Here is a 17,203-nt window from a genome sequence, read left to right on the forward strand (position 1 = left end):
ATGAGATAGTGTATATAAATGATAGTGTATGTAAAGCCCTCAGTGACCCTAAGAAAGTAAAATACAGAGGCTACTTGTCCTCTTATTTTGATGGGAGAGAAAATGTTGTGGAACGTGGTAAGAAAGCAACGTAAGTACAAGGGACACTGGCCACCAGGTGCATGGTAGCAGGGCTGGGGGAGGACACTGTTTCTGTAGACGGATGCATCATCTGGTTAGGCTATTGTTAGGCTGCTGTGCTGGATGCTGGGGATATAGAATCGATTAAGGAAAAGTCCCCACTTCTAAGGAGCACACGGCGTAGTGGGAAGAGAGGTGGGAATATCAACCCTCCTTCTCAGAGAGTCAGCGCCGTTACAGAAGCCAGCATACGTACGGGTGAGGAGTAGGGAGGAGGGCCGGGGAGAAATTTCTAAATCAGGCTTGAAAAGCTGGCTAGAGAGAGTGTCCAGGAAAGAGCGGGCTGGAATATATAGTCAGCATGGTTTAGAAGAGAGCTAGACGAAGAAGTCAGATTACAATTGGGATGCCTTTCCAAGCAGAAAGACTCTGTGTGCAGAGCACCAGAGGTTCGAGCCAGCTTGCTGGGATCTTGCACAAGATCCAAGAAATTCTGCTTGAATTTCAGCATAAGCAGAATACAGAGGGTCAAGGGAGGTATTAAAACCGGATCATGAAGGGCCTGGCCCAGATGCTAAGCTCTGAGAGGCTTGAATTCTTCCAGATGTTCTAGCCTGTTGGCCACAGTTTTGACAACGGTGGCTTCAGCTAGGCCAGCTGTCATGCCTCAGTGGTTTTAGAATCCGGGCACTCTCTGACAGGCAGCCACGATGGCCAAGGGCAGATGAGCTTCGGTGAGGAGGAGTATTAATAGAGTTATTAATAGCTAGACCCTCGCCTCAGGTCTTGCCCCAAGGATGGTGGCTTGAACATCTCTGTAATTGGATTGCCTCCAATAAAATCACATTACAAACAAAAGGGTTTACTGGAACACCTGGTGCCTGCATCTGTATTGGAAGTTGTATTCCAATGCACTACACTGTTCCCTGCCCCTAACCTAATTTTCTTTTCTTCACCTCCTTATCCATCCCCCCCAAACTCAGTTACACCTCTAATTCTGCCAAATAATACCACCTATAGCCATGTATAAATCGTGTTCATCTTTCTCATTGAATACATGAGCCCCCAACACATTTGTGAAGATTGAGTTGAGCTTCTCCCATAAAGAATGGGTAACATAGGCCTGGGGGGGCCAGGGCGGGGGAGACAAGATGCCTTTGGGTTGCTCCATCCATCTGATTATGCTGTGTGAGGAGCCTAAGCCAAGGGGAAGGGGAAAGGCCTGCTGGTTGGAGCTCTTGTTTCAAAGACCCTTTCGAAGCACTCCCTGATGGCTGCACAAATTGTGATCAGCTTCTCAGGCTGAGCCCACACATCAGTTGTGGGTTTGAACAATTTCAACAGTTGCCTGGCCTGGATTTCAGTGGGCTGGTGGATGTCTCTTGCTTGGTGTTCTTGAAGAGTTATTGAACCTGGCCATGCAGTGGAATAAAGTGAACTTTGGGAAAGCGTATGCTGGCGAAAGGAGCCCATCCACACAGGAGAAACCCTTGTGGTCAGGTTCTGCTAATTGCTCGCTTCACAACTTGAAAACACTGATGAACAGAAGGAATTGAAATTGCACTTTTCTTCCTTCGGGACAGAAAGGGCATGAATGCTTGGAGTAGTGGTTTTATTTGAAGTTGCTGCATTGTTCTGATATATGATGGTAGTATCATAAAGAAATGAGATCTTAAAAAGTCAGGACCTTTTTCAAGCTGCCAGAGCTCAAAAGAGCAGAGAGTTCTGGAAGTTAGAATAGGATTCAGACCACATTTCTTTTCCTAACCCACAAATATTCATGATAAGTCTTGATAGTGAACAGATGTTCATTCAGTGGCCAATTATTTAATATATGGAATCTAAGGTTCTGCTCCAAGAATAAAGGCTGTATGTTGATTTAATCAATTCTGTAACACTGAAACATTATCAGTATGCAGTTTCTGTTCATCTCTATTAATCTTGTAAGGGTTGTAACTCCACGCAAATATACTGAAGAAGAAAAGCAACATGGGTCAGGGGACTGGACCTTTCCTTTGACTGTTTAAAATTCTGCAACTACTACTGAGCCCAGTAACAGAAATTCTTAAGTCCCAGTTTCTGTGCAGATTCAGGATTTGGCCAGAGTAATGCACATTCACCTTTTTATGCTTTGATTTCATCTCAAAGATAGCTGTGTTTTAGGGACTTAGAAGTTCCATATTCTAGATATCATTAATATTCAACAAATAATAAATTCTTAACACCAGATAAAAACTTGATTTGTTAGGGGCTTTTTTTTTTTTGCTATTGATTCTTTGTTTTCATTATTTTTGAATGTTGGAAAACATTTCTGTACATTAGAAAATACCAGCTCAGTTAGCAGCTCACACCAAGCGAATTTTAATATGAATAATCCAAGACTATGGTGGTTCCAAGACTATGATGGTTCCAATCCAGGAATTATTCACCTTACTTTTAGCATGCATTTTTGTTTATTGAAGATTGCTTTGTCAGAAAAGGCATCCTGGGGTAAGAATATGCACCCTGGAACCAAAAAGACCTAGAACCTACCTATGTTTGTTACTTCCTAGCTACAGAACAAGGTACTTTCTCTTGCTGAGCCTTGATTTCCTCCTCTGTCAATGGGAATAATAATATTCTTGATAGCTAACGCTTAGTAAGTGCTTACTACATACTAGGCACAGTTCTAAATGCTTTGCATGTTTTTAATCCCCATCACGACCGCATGAAGTGTGTCTAGGAATAATAATGGTGCCTACTTGATAGGATGTGATGCATTATTAAGTGAGGTCATTCATGAAAAACATTTCACATGCTGTCTGGTACATTATAAGTACTCAGTAAATATGTGGTATCAACGGTAGTTGTGATAGTTATCGATAGCTATGTAACAAATTACCCCAAAATTTAGTGCTTTAAAAAAAAAAAAACTAAAAACTAATGATCTCACACAGTTTCTGAGGGTCAGAAATCTGGGGGAAGCTTAGCTGGATGGTTCTGGTTCAGGGTCTCTCATGAGGTTGCCGTCAAGCTGTTGACCAGGACTGGCGTCAGCTGAGGGTCAGCTTCCATGACGGTTCACTCACAGGGCTGTTGTGAGACCTCAGGTCTTTGCTGGCTGTTGGCAGGAGGCCTCAGTTCCTCACCACAGGGGTGTCTCCAGGGGGGATACTCCAGGCATGCCAACTGGCTTCCCCCAGAGCAAATCATCAGAGAGAAGGGGGGAGAGAGAGAGAGAGAGAGAGAGAGAGAGAGAGAGAGAAAACAAGAACAAACAAAAGATGGAAGATGCAGTATCTCCTATAACCTAACCTTGGAGGTGACATACTATCACTCCTGCCATCTTCTGTTGGTCACACAGAACAACCTTGGGACAGTGTGGGAGCACACTATCCAAGGGTGTATATACTAGGAGGCGCAGGGGTCATTGAAGACCATCTTGGAGGCCGACTGCCACAGTGGTGTTTGTGTACTGTTTCTAAGGTTGTCAAATCACATTCCAAACCACAAAGGTGAGAAGCTGACCAGGAAACTTTCCCTGGAATTAAGGATTTTGCACCAGAAGCCTATCAGCCTAAGCAATCAGCATATGGTACATTTCGTAGGTTAAGTGCAAGTACCACATATGTTTGAAGGGTATTTTCTGCGACTTTTTATTTGCCTACCCAGAGATGGTGCCAAGCACTTGTATTTGCCCCTCTGCCATTTGTTCAGCCCAGCTTTTATTTTAATATTCTGGTACATACTTTTTGATCTTCCTCCACTGTGGGCACGGCTCATCTTACAGTCAGTTCTAAAAGTATATAGCAACCCCTAGCTAAAAGTTCATTTCATTACAAACTGGCTGAAGGCAGTGAATTTATATTCAATCACCAGTCTGAGTGTTTTCCCCCCAATTTTCTGGGGATGGATTCACTGCAATATTCCCTTAAATGGATTTTTTGGCCTTTCTCTCAGGCCTGCATTTGACATTTTCTCAAGAATGTTTATTTTTTAATTTATAACTTTGAGAGGTTTATTTTATGAGATGGGTTTTATGCAACAAAACATAATGGGTTCAGAGGAAGGGGGGAACCCTGTGAATTTGAAATTGACTGCCATGAGGAGGAATTATTCATTTCATTTGTGGGAGAAAAATGACAGCTAACATGAAAGTAGAAAGGTTTCAGGTCTCAATTCACAGATGAACAAATCGCCTTTCATAAGTCAGCACGCTTGGTGTTTTGTATTTGCCATAAATATCTATCTGTGAGGCTTTGGGGAGGACGTGATTAGGGTGTGATCTCTCAGCGGAGGGTTTTCGCAGGGTCCACTTGGTGGAAGAGGCCTTTTGAATTAAAACAGATGAAAATGAAGGCTCTTGCCTCGTCTGAACATCAGAGCTCGGAATTAGACGGGCACGTCTTTATTCCTTTCTTCTTTCTAGGGCTGGTGGTCCCTTCTGCTTTTCAGAGAGAAGACACTTGGATACTTGATGCCTGGGCTTGCTCGTTCTAATAATATCATGGTGAAATATTAACTTATCTAAGTGCTGGAAGCTTTAATAACCATTCTGCCTGACTCTTTGAGCAGAAAGGACTGTAGAAAAACTACTGTGCTACCATTTTCACCCTAACGCCCCACACCACTCCATTAATTTCCAGGCATCGCCCTTCATTAGCGACCCCGGGGCTGACGGACTGCCTTATGAGGCTGCAGGGTCACGAACCGCACCATCTACCCCTTGGTTCATTTCACAGCTTGCTCCTTTCTTAATACCTTACGGCTCATTTTCCCCCTTCACTTGGCAAGGGGGACCTTTCCCAGGGCCTGAAATGGATGGGGTTCCTGCTGGTCCTCTTTTGTTTAATGCCTTCCTATTCTCTGAGCTTAAGTGTACACTGTGGCCATAACAGGAGCATTTGCTCTGCACATTTACCATAAATGAAGTTTAGATTGCAAGGAAATTATGGACCTGCAGTGTTAACACAGGCCTCCTTCTTACTGAGTCAGTTTTTAAGTGAAAATGGAACACAAGAGGATGATCTTATTATTCGGTAAATTTTCTCTAATACATAAACCCCATGGTGGAAGATGGTATTTGGTGAGTTTAATCTGCTCTACCTTTTTTAATAAATAAAGCAATTAGGAGATGTGATTATATTTGTTCATTGAACACCATTGATAGCAGTTTGCTTTAGAAATACTGCATGTGTAAAATAAACTTCCTAAGCTGAGAGAGGCAAGAAGGGCACACCTGCTAAGCACTGGGATTTTTCCCATCTGTCTGGACCATTAGCCATGTTACCTTTGACCTTTGTCTTTGGTGATTGACAGGCTGGTGAAGACCATCCCTACCTCTGAAAATGCCTACCAAGGTGGCAGTGGGAGCAGAATTAAAGTATGTTTTCCCTTAAAGGGAATAATAGATGCATATAGGAGTGATTTAGAAACATTGAGACAGGGTGGCATCACGGTTATTAACATGGACTCTAGAGCCAGGGAGGTTTGGGTTTGAATCCTGGGTCCACTGTTTAGATGTATGACAAGTATATTAGTTATTTGTTGCTGTATAATAAATTACGCCAAGACCTACTGAGTTAAAACAACAACCGTTTATTATGTCACGCGGTCGCTGAATGTCAGGAATCCAGGAGTGGCTCAGTCCCGCGTGGTTCTGTTTCAGAGTCTCCTGTGAAACTGTATTCAGGATGTTGACGGGGGCAGCGGTCATGTGAGGCTTGGCTGGGGCCGGAGGAGCCACCTTCAGGTTCACTCCCATGGCTCTGGGCAGGAAGCCTCTGAGCCTCCATTTCCTCATCTGTAAAATAAGAGAAAAAATACTTCAAAGGGTTAGAGTGAAGACTGAATTTTAATCAAAGTGCTTAGCACATCATCCGACTCGTGATAAACTCTCCGTTACTATTACTTACCATTTTTATCATCATCATTGTTGTCATCATCTACCCAGTAATTCCTGTAGTGTTTAAATGGGCCTGTGTATCTTTGGTTCCTGTTTTTTCCTCTTTGCCACCAACAGTCCTCCCAGTCCCTTGAATTCCACACTCTTTCTTGGCTGCCCACTATTAGAACCCATCGGAATGTCAATGCCCCAGGACAGATGGAGCCCTACAGAGTCTCCGTTGGCTGCCAGAACATGGAAGGATAAGGCTAACGGCAGAATTGTCAGAGAACCTGCACCAAACGTTGGCAGTGTCATTAAAGCAAGGAGAAAAAAAATATTTCTGCCAGAGAGTTTTTGGTCAGAGAACTAATACCAGAGTTTGAGAAAAAGAAGCAAAGAGGAAAAAGTGACAGTGGAAGGTTGTAGAACATGGTCTCTCTTACTAAGTGGAGAGCATCTCCATCCATTACGCCCCTTTCAGGGGCTGATGCGGTCTTTGGACCATCTTCCTGGAACAGGCTCATGTGCACACATCCAAGTTTCCCTAGAATTTTGAGGGGTCCCCAGGTTTCCTCCATCTGCTCCAGGTAAATCAACTCAATCTATATAAAAAGAGCAAGAATGCAGTAAAGGCCAACATAGTATGTCAAGTGTTAGTGCACATTTTTATCAGAAAGTGGATAGCAATTTGATGTTCCTCTCTGTACATGTCAAACAATCATTTATACACCCACGCATATGAGACTTTTGGTGTTTTTGACATTTCGCTGGCTATTCCAGCTTTCTGAATGATACCAGCTACCCATAATTTGTTTTTCTCAGCCATGATGTAATCATTAAGTTGCCATAATGAAGATTGAAGGTTTAATAATGGAAAGTGTTACAAATTTCAATTTAATCATTCCTAAATTGATTAGCTACTTTCCCCAAATGCCTGGCCACGGAAAAACAGAGGGCTAAGAGAGACAAAGTGGTGCGGTCCGAGTTTGATAAATGGTGCTTTGGTGTAGCTGTAATTGAGTTATTGAATTTACTCATCTTCCAAATGATGTTTGCATTGTCTCAGCCATATGCATTGAGGGCCAGAGAAAAGTCATTAGAAGCTTCAGACCGAGGGCATGCATAGGTTACAGCAGTTCTGAGCAGCAACACCGCGGTTAGTCAATTAACAGAAACACCCAGCAAGGTGTCCAGTAGCCTCCTGCCGCAGAATGGTCAGTGGCGAAATCCCAAAGGCCTGTTTAAAAGAGTCTGAAGATTCTGTAAGTAAATGTCTACTCTTGGCCTTGGGCTATTTAGCCCCTGACAAATGATGTGGTTGAGCCCCTGCGGGCGGATTGGAAGGAAAGGACACCTATAAACAAATCCAGCCTGGCAGCTCTAACAAAGCCGGGGCTGAAATAATTAAATAACAGCACCGGTCCAGCTCACCAAGGCACGGAGTGGTGCGTTGTTTTCTGCATTGCCTCACTAATGCCGGATATGAACTTTTTAACTTTCACATAGATTTTTCTCCACAACTGTATCTGAAAGATGTAAGTGTTACACTTCAGTGTGAGAAATTTTTTTGAAAGGTCTTTGTTGTTGGGTTTTTTTTTCCCCCATAGCCCACAAACTTATCCCTGTCTTTACCCACGTGCCAGGTGAGTGTGACATTAATGCCACTTGTGTTTTACTGTTTAGTAAATAGTCTTCCTTTTTTTTTTTCCATTTATATAGCTGTCCCATGGTATAATTTTAATCTAAGATGGAATTTTTACAAATCCATTAGAATTCGTGTGAATAAACATTAAGAACCTTAGTGGCTAAAGCCAGGAGGCCATTTTGCCTGTGACCTAGGAAGGACAAGCCTTGAGGATGTGGACTGAGAGGTCAAGGCGGGGGAGAGGCCAGTGACACAGAGCAAGGGTGTCCCAGCCCTCCTTGCTGACTGGGCCCAGTTGGCACGAGTGAGGGCCCGGGAAGAATGGGCACTGGGCCAAAACATGCATATGGCGGACACCACTCAGTTGACAAGCCACCTCAGAAAACTCGCTTTACACTGAGAAAGCACAAGTACTCTAGAAACCCCTGGATTAATTTGTTACATAGACACTATGTGGAATTTTTTTAGGGCTGCAGTAACAAAGCACTATGAACGGGGTAGCTGAAAAGAGAGAAATGTGTCAAGGTTCTGAAGGTTACAAGTCCAACATCAGGGTGTTGTCAGGGCCGTGGTCCCTCTCACAACTTTAGGGGACTCTTTCCTTGCCTCTTACCAGCTGGCAACCTTTGGCGTTCCTTGGCCTGAAGATGCATTTCTCTAATCTCCTGACTTCACATGGCATTCTCTGCATCTCTTCACATAATATTCCTCCATGTGCCTGTCTCTGGTCTAAACATCCCGTTTTTGTAAGGACACAGGCCATATTGGAGTAGGGTCCACCCTAATAACCTCGTTTGTATTTGATTGCCTCTGTAAATACCCTGTTTCCAAATAACATCACATTCTGAGGTACCTGCAATACAGACTTCAATATATCTTTTGGTTAGTGGGGGATGAGAAAGACACATCTCAACACATTGCAGACACTAAGTTTAAAAATTGCAAAACGGAGTCTCAATTCTTTCCTTTTATTGCATGAGTCAATTTGCAATGCATTTCTCCCAGATATTTCATTGAAGCTTTATTTTCTGGATGTTTAAAGGGAAAAGAAAGAATAGCAAGTACTAACAGTGGATCCCAAAAATGTCAGTTTGGGACTAGTTGGTTTGGATGATCGACTCAATGGGTCATTGGGTCCTGAGTTTAGGCTTGAGCTAACGATTTCAAATGGCTTCAGCTGTAGGATATGGATTTCACTCTAACCCTAGATGGCTTCTCTGGATGTGTGTGCATTGTTTCTAGAAGGACTTGTCAAAGAGCACATGAGTGTCTCCCTCCCATTCAGGAACGGCATCCGAGCATGTGGTGGGCAGTAGGTGGGATGGGAGACTATAGCCTTTGGAGAGGTACAGCCCTAGATTCAAATCCTGCTGCCACCTCTTACTAGCTAAGTGACCTTGATCATGTTACTTCCCTGAGCCTTTGTTTCTCTTCCATAAAAACTAGAGGATAAAGCTCAAATGAGATGGTAAGAACAAAGTACTCAGCACATAGCACAGGCTTCATAAAAAGTTAGTTCCTCAAGAAACCCATCCTTTATATAGTCCCAGAGCATGCTGTTATAATTTTAATAATGATTAACACTATACTTTATACTTTAAAAAGCAATCTACTTATTACATTTATTAATATTTATTGATCGAGGGACACTTTTAAAAATATAAAAAGCCTTTTTTAAAATTATTCACAACTGGTGGCCGTAACAATGAATCTTCTATGTTCAATATTTTAATTATTTTTTTTTAGCCAACAGCCACAGTTAGTAATCTCAAAGCTGATGTCATACCCCAATGCAGTGGTTCTGACCTGAAGGCAACTTTGCCCCCAGAGGACATTTGACAATGTCTGGAGACATTTTTGGTTGACACAATTGGGGAGGGGAACAATTGGTGCCTGTCTGGTTGGGTATAGGCCAGGGCTACTGCTAAACGTACTATAATGCACGGCACGTTGAACTACCCTCCTTTCAATATAGGATTGTTTGGCCCAAGATGTCAGTAGTTCTGAAGTCGAGAAACACTGCTTTAAGCTACCAGGATATTTTCATGAGTAAATTCACCTTCAGCCAGTGCATCTGGTCGGAAAATGGGTGCCACGGAAACAGCACTTGGTTTTTCACTTCCGTCCTGCAAAGAAAACTATTTAAATCAGAAGTAATGTTTTCTAGTGTTATGAAAGAAAAAAAAACCCTGCAGTGTAAGTCAATAAGCATTTGATGAATACATAGGCCTTGGGGTATTGTGCTGCTGATAAATGACAGCGCGGAACAAACCTGGCACTCAGGTCAGGCTTTAAACGTGAAATGGCCAAAGCTCTGGGGCTGGCCCCTGCATGCACAGGGACTGTACTCGCAGCGAGCGAGCACAGAGCGTTGGTGAATTCACTCAGCTGGCCAAGGAGTAGAGCAGTCCCCAACAGCACGCCCACCCTGGCGTGATGGAAGACTCCAAGGTTGCCATGACTTCCAATGATGCAGCCTTCAAACTAACAAAAGCATGGTGGCTGGAGTTGGTCAGATCTCAATCGTAAAGTGCTGAATTCATTTTTTTTTTTAAAATAAAATAGATATTTGGTAGAATGAGAATGTCTAGTAATAATCACCATAATCATCATAACAGGAGCCAGTATTACTTGGACACCTATTAGGTGTCAGGCCAGAGCCAAAAGTTGACACGCTGCTGCTTTGATTCTCACAACAGCTCTTTTGAGGGAGGTGCTAATGATCCCACTTCACAGGTACAGAAACTGAGGCTCTGAGGTTAGGTGACAAGCCCAAGTTTATTCATCTGGTAAGTGGCAGAGCCCAGGTTAAACCCAGGATTGGTGGCTTCGGATCTCCAATGTAACTTCTGGGCACTTTTGCATCCATCAGCACAAGGAGAGGGTTTGGGGTGTGCTCTTAAAAACTAAAGAACACTGCCTGTAGTCGAGTTTATATAAAGCATATTAAGCACCGCTTTTCTATCTGTCCCCATGGTCGTTATGCCTCTTATGTATAATCAATCCTGGAAAATTTGATTTCCCTTTTACAGCCCAGAAGATAAGGGTAGATGTTTGCCAAACACCAGACATTCACATGCCATGTTCGCAGATTTTCCATAGGCATGTACCTCATCACCACCATTTCCGAATGTGTTTTAATTGACTTTAAAAAATCAAGTGATCATGGAGGAACAGAGGGTGGAGGCATTTAAAACAACACAAATTTATTTTATAGCTCTGGAAGCCAGAGTCAAAATGCATCACTGGACTATGATCAGTGTCAGCAGGGCTACGTTCTTTTCTGGAGGCTCTAGGAAAAATCTGTTTCTTTGCCTTCTCTAGCTTCTAGAGGCTGCCCACATTCCTTGGCTCGTGGCCCTTTCCTCCATCTCCAAAGCCAGTAGAGTTACATCTCTCTGACCCTGCTTCCCTCATCACAGCTTCCTCTGACCCTCCGCTCTGCCTTCCTCTTCAACTTGCTTTTTATTGTGGCAAAATACACATAACATAAAATTGCCATCTTAACCATTTTTAAGTGTACAGTTCAGTAGTGTTAAATATATTCACAGTGCTGTGCAACCGATCTCCAGAACTTTTTCAACATGCAAAAAATGAAATGCTATACCCAATAAATAACTGATTCTTTCCTCCTCCCCCCAGGCCCTGGCAACCTGCTACTTTCTGTCTCTATGAATTTGACTACTCTAGGTACCTCATATAAGTGCAATCATATAGTACTTGTCTTTTTTTGTGGCTGGCTTATTTCTCTTGGTATGAGTATAACTGTGTCTTCAATGAAAATATCCTCTAACTTCTGGAAATGGAAAATCAATAATGCTTTTAAACAGAGGGAGTAACTGTAAAAATGAATACAGTGAAAAGAGCCCGTTATTAGATGCTAGCTGGGTTCTACCATGTGACACTGTGAAGTTCTAATCTCCCTTTGAGGTTAGCACCACACTGAGACTCTCATAGTCCAAATCTGGAGGACGGCAAGACATGTGAGAAAGCCAAACTCTCTTGCTACGTGATTCAGTGTTAATTCAAGGCCTGTCTGTCCCTGTACTACTTAAAAACAGCTCAGGTGCTACTGAGAGTCAGCACGTAGAACATCCAGGCAGGAAAGGAGAAATGGGCAGGAACAGTGAGCAAGCAAATAACCTAAGTGGAGAAACAAATATTGGTCCTTTAGCATTTGAGCGTGTGTGTCGCTGAGTACACTGAAACAAAGAATTGGCTCTGCCATCCAGCTGCTTCCTTCACCTGGGTAGGTTCCAGTTGATTGTCGATTATGTATCACCAGGTGGTATTAAAAGGCAGTTTAATTCCCCATGAAAATTAGGACTTAACCTGACTCTGTGCCTTTACTGCAAGTACATGGATGGGGCTTGGAAGCTGCTCATTAATCCCTTCGTGTAATGCCCTTGAGATCACCAACCTGAAAGCGAATCTCCATTTCCTGTACCATCTCTGCAGCTGGGGTCAGATGGAGCATCAAATGGGGTCTGACGACAGTTCCTAGATTACGGCTGGAGACAATAAACTGTGGGTATCTTAGCAGCAGATCCAGGATAAATTCCTGGGGACCCATTTTTGCCCCTCTTTAGAATCTACCCAAACGTCCTACTGAGGAAGAATGAAATGATGCATCATGAGTGGAAAGAGGACAAAAATACCTGCTCTTCTTTTCCTGGAAAATTTACATACCGTCCTGCTTAGTGTTTTATGCACCAGAATAGTCTTTCTCGCATTCCTTCGTTAAAAGAAAATTCAGAGAGCTCATTGGAGGTATATGATGAAGAAGCTCCTCTTGGATGCACATCAAAGCAATTTTACCCTCCTACAAATTCATTCCAGACTTTCTGTGTGTTTACGGAGGGGGAGAAAATAAACCTAGAATCGTGCAGTGTGCTTTTAGGATTTCTTCTCTCACTCACTGTAGACCAGCCCCACCCTAAACTTAATGGAGTCACTAAGAATTCTCTCCTGGGCCTGAATCCTTGCGCTCTGAATGCCCTAGGCATGATCAGCTGTCATCAGTGAAGCGCGATGTTCAGGTGAGGTTTTTGTTGCCATCTCATCACCAACTCTTGGAGACACATCCACCCTGAGTGTCTAACCTTTTGTTGTTATTAATTGGCTTTTTGTTAAGACCACAGATTTACGGGCCCCCTAAAATAACTCCAGGGGCTTTTTCCTCCTGTTTCTCTCTCGTAGTCATATCCAACGATGATAATGGCATTTGCTTGGGGAGAGAAAGAACTTTTCTTGGTCATTTCAGATAGGATACCATATGTCAAATTTGTAAAATCTTGTTAACATTGTGTTTTCTTCACTAGAGAATTACCCTCTAGTAGGGAAAATGGAACTGCCAATTACAGCAGGCTCCTGCTGTGAATAAACTGGTGTGATATTCCCAGACATCAGGCTGTGCAAGGAGAGAGCCCCCAATTGCCTTTTCCTTTCTTGCCTGATAGACAAAGCTTTAGAGTAAAGCATAATTAGCCTGACTGCCAATCAGGAAAATATAATCTTCAGTATCTGTTTTTATTTTAAGGTCGTCTTGTTTTGGAGGCGTTATTCCAAAGCCATTCTGCAGTTCATTCCTTGATGCAAAATTCAATCAATGGAAGGGCCTGAATTTGCTTAAAACATTCAGTGAGTGTTTCAAAAGAAAGATAAATGAATCTACCTTGTGACCAAAGAAACTTATGGTATATCAGACTGTAACTATTAAAAGAGAAACTATAAATCCCTGTGGCAGTGGAGCTAATAAATTTTTTTTAAGCTAACTCCTTTGGGGAGAATTTGGATCCTACTCTTAGTTCTTAATTTTATTGGAGCAGAGATATTGCAAAAAGAAAATCGTTTCTCTAGCACTAAACACAAATAATGTACTACAATAAACGTGACTTCCCCGTAGCCGTTTTCCGATCCGCAGATCGGGTTAGCTTCATCATTGTATGATGGTGGGGTCTCGTTCATCAATTCCTGTCCCTTTAGAGGTTTTCCTTATGAAATTAGAAAGGGATGTTTTGTGCTTTGTTTTGCTTTTCCATTTTAGGTTTTCAGTTTCCAAATCCTCTTCTCAAATTCTGCTGGCTAGAAACAGGTAACTCTGTGGATGTTCAGCCTACATCCTTGCCACCGTTTATGGAAGGCAATTTGTTGTAGAAAGATGATTGATCTAAGATAAAGGAAGGGGGATATACAGAAAAAGAGAGGAGACTCAGATTCGAAATGCAAAAACTAAAATACAGTAGAAGATTCCCTTTATTATTCATTGAATATTTAGCACCTACTATGTACCAGGCACCAGGCTGGGCTTTAGGGGTAAAGTGGTAGATTTTATACCAACTCTGCCTGTGAATGTTTGCATTCTAGCATGGGAAAGATGCTATGCCAATATAATTAAGACTCATTATATTACAGGTAATTAACCTAGAGAGAACTTAAGGACTGAAACTTACAATCAAAGGAAGAATATTCAGACATTTGCCAGAGTACATGATTGGGGAGATGTTGGTCAAAAGTTATAAAATTTCAGTTAGGTGAGAGGAATAAGTTCAAGAGATCTATTGTACAATAGTCAGTGTGGTAACTATATAATACTGTGTTCCTGAAAAGTGCTGAGTAGATTTTAAGTGTTGTCACCACAAAACTTAATGCTCTCACTACAAAAATGACAACTATTTGAGATAATACATATGTTAATTAGCTTGATTTAGCCATTCCACAATGTATATATATTTCAAAACTTTATGTTGTACATGATAAATATATATAATTTTGTCTTTCTTTTTTTTTTTTTTGAGACAGAGTCTCACTGTGTTGCCTGGGCTAGAGTGCCGTGGCGTCATCTTAGCTCACAGCAACCTCAAACTCCTGGGCTCAAGCGATCCTTCTGCCTCAGCCTCCCGAGTAGCTGGGACTACAGGCATGTGCCACCATGCCTGGCTAGTTTTTTCTATATATTCTTAGTTGTCCGATTAATTTCTTTCTATTTTTAGTAGAGACGGGGTCTCGCTCTTGCTCAGGCTCGTCTCGAACTCCTGAGCTCAAACAATCCGCCTGCCTTGGCCTCCCAGAGAGCTAGGATTACAGGCGTGAGCCACCGCGCCCGGCCTAATTTTGTCTTTCAATTAAGAAATTATTAGAGTAGAATCTAAGTTCCAGATTTAAAAAAAGGGATATCCTTTTCTAAGTTCTAAATCCCCTTATAGTATTTATATGACGTTTCCAGATAACGAGGAATATCTGTAATAAGTAGTAACCTGTGAGTAATAAAATGGTTCCTGGTGCTAGTACTGTCTCGGGTCATCTAAGGGACAGAAGCCTCTTAATAGTGAACAACCAGGCAGCTCCCAAACAGTATGTCATAGAAATAGCATCTTCCATCTGGGAGACAGAGCTCTCTGCTTCCTGCATTCGGTGGCCCTTTCCTGCTTGAGTCTGACAGGGTAAGGATGGGCCTTGCAGAGATCACAGTACAGTGAACCCTGGGAGAGCAGGAATTCCACCATCGCTCCCCCAGTTAGACGACCACCTCTTTCTAAAGCTTGTCTCCTCACATATATACCAACTTACTTGCAATGCTGAAACTGTCCCGGCATCTCTCTTTCCTCTTCCTTTCTGTTCATGGTGGTTCCAACAGTAAGTACTCAGAAAACAAACAGAATGAAGGGGATGGTATATTTAGGGGATCAAGAGCATGAACTTGGAAGCGAAACAGATGTGGGTGTGAAACCTGACTTTGGGCATAATACTTAGTCCAGTTAAGCCTCCCTTTTTCATTTACACAAGTGTGGCCAGTAATACTTACAGCAAATGGTGGTTGGAGACGTTAAATGCGATACTGTGTACAGAGAGCTTAGGGTGGTCCCTGGTATATGGTGGTGGCCACTTACACAATGGCTGTTGTTAACCGAGGGAATGGGGACAAGCCCCCCTCCAGCACATGCAGAGTCCAAGTGGAAGGCTCAGGTTTATCTTGACGTGACATTCACACCCAAACTGTTTCACACTAACTTCTTGCTACCTTATACAATATGAAGAAAACTTCTAGACCTTAAATGGAATCAAGTTCCTTTTTAAAGGTTCACAAACCTTTAAAACCATATAACCTTTTAGTGACAAAATGACGATTTTGTACCGCTAGAGCAAAATTACCATTCAGATTCTTTTGGGCTGATTACCCTTCCCTTCCTACTGCAAACCTTCCCAATCAAAAATGCACACACAAAGAACAGCATCATTGCAAACACGTAATCTGTTTGACATCTTGCTTTTTATGTAATTGAAAGAACACATATGCCAATTTATGCTCAAGAAAAATGATAGATGGTATCGATGCAAACCATGAAAGATGATCTAATTTTTTTTCTCTCGCTAATGAATGTTGAGCAAATGAATAGAGCATTTCAGGATCAAGGAATATATGAGATTCTGTGTATTTATTTTCTTCATTACTCTAGCCACAATATCACCCAAGAGTATCTGGGGTATGACAACCAGACAATTAAAGACAACCCGGTCCGGGCGCTGGCCTTGCCAGAGTGAATCATGGCCCTTTCTCTGGCCGCCCCATGGCTGAACTCCTGCCCTTGGGGACCCTCAGGCTGTGGATGACTTTGCAGTTGCTGTGATGTGTACTTTTTTATGTACATGTGACACGTCTGTGATATGATACATCTGCTGACCACAGAACCACCCAAATGGTGTGGCATATACTGTCTCCGGGTCTCGTTTTAAAGGAAAAAATCAATAATCTACATGAAGTTTGTGTTTCATGTCGAGATTATCATAAGAACTGTATTGTAGGAGGGTGCAGAGAAGGGGAGATGGTGTCTCTAAGCAGAAGAATGAAGCAGACTACCCATTTTTAGCATAAACACATCTGTGGTGACCAGTGCCTCATACGTTCATGAGAGCGATTCCACCAACACGAATCTCTCTGGTGTTTGTTGAATTAAATGGGAGAAGTGTCCCCAGCTGATTCTTTTTAAGGTTTCTGTGGTCTCCAAACTCACGCTACCTCTCCCAAGTTTTTACAGCTTCCTGAATTATCTGCAAAATTGACTGAGTGCTATGAAATGCTAAAAAAATAAAAAATAAAAACATGTAGCATAGGCCTGACTAATGGTTGGCTCTTTTCACTGAAATAAATGATAGGGTTTAGATTTTCAACCATTTCCTAACATGATAAGATGAGACGCAGTGTTGGTCTCTGCTGATTCATTCATTCTGAGACCAACTGACGTACACTATAGAGTAATAGCAAATATGAAAGAAATCCCTGTGTACCTGCCTAATCCAGAGACAAGACTGAGTTCAATTCATTTGCTAGATGAAAATAAGTATTATTAGTTTTAGTTTGTTTCTTTATTCTTGATCAATTTCTTTCTTTCTTTCTTTCTTTTTTTTTTTGAGACAGAGTCTCGCTTTGTTTCCTGGGCTAGAGTGAGTGCCGTGGCGTCAGCCTAGCTCACAGCAACCTCAAACTCCCGGGCTCAAGCAGTCCTTCTGCCTCAGCCTCCCGAGTAGCTGGGACTACAGGCATGCACACCATGCCCGGCTAATTTTTTCTATAT

The 17,203-nt window shown here is 42.3% G+C and overlaps 1 protein-coding gene across 3 annotated transcripts in view; it reads left to right on the forward strand.

Moving 5' to 3' along the window:
• PDZRN3 (PDZ domain containing ring finger 3) overlaps positions 1–17,203 on the forward strand; it is a 266,468-nt gene that overhangs the window by 176,189 nt on the left and 73,076 nt on the right. The window contains exon 1 of one of the 3 annotated variants that reach the window (XM_012652865.1): positions 4,999–5,185. The exons of the other annotated variants lie outside the window; for them this stretch is intronic. Coding sequence (XP_012508319.1) covers positions 5,108–5,185 — 78 coding nt within the window. The 5' untranslated portion in view covers positions 4,999–5,107. Of the gene's footprint in view, positions 1–4,998; positions 5,186–17,203 lie in introns of those variants that run through there. 3 annotated transcript variants of the gene reach the window in all.

Source organism: Propithecus coquereli, unplaced genomic scaffold (genome assembly GCF_000956105.1).
Source record: "Propithecus coquereli isolate 6110/MARCELLA unplaced genomic scaffold, Pcoq_1.0 Scaffold400, whole genome shotgun sequence".
Classification (NCBI taxonomy): Eukaryota; Metazoa; Chordata; class Mammalia; order Primates; family Indriidae; genus Propithecus; species Propithecus coquereli.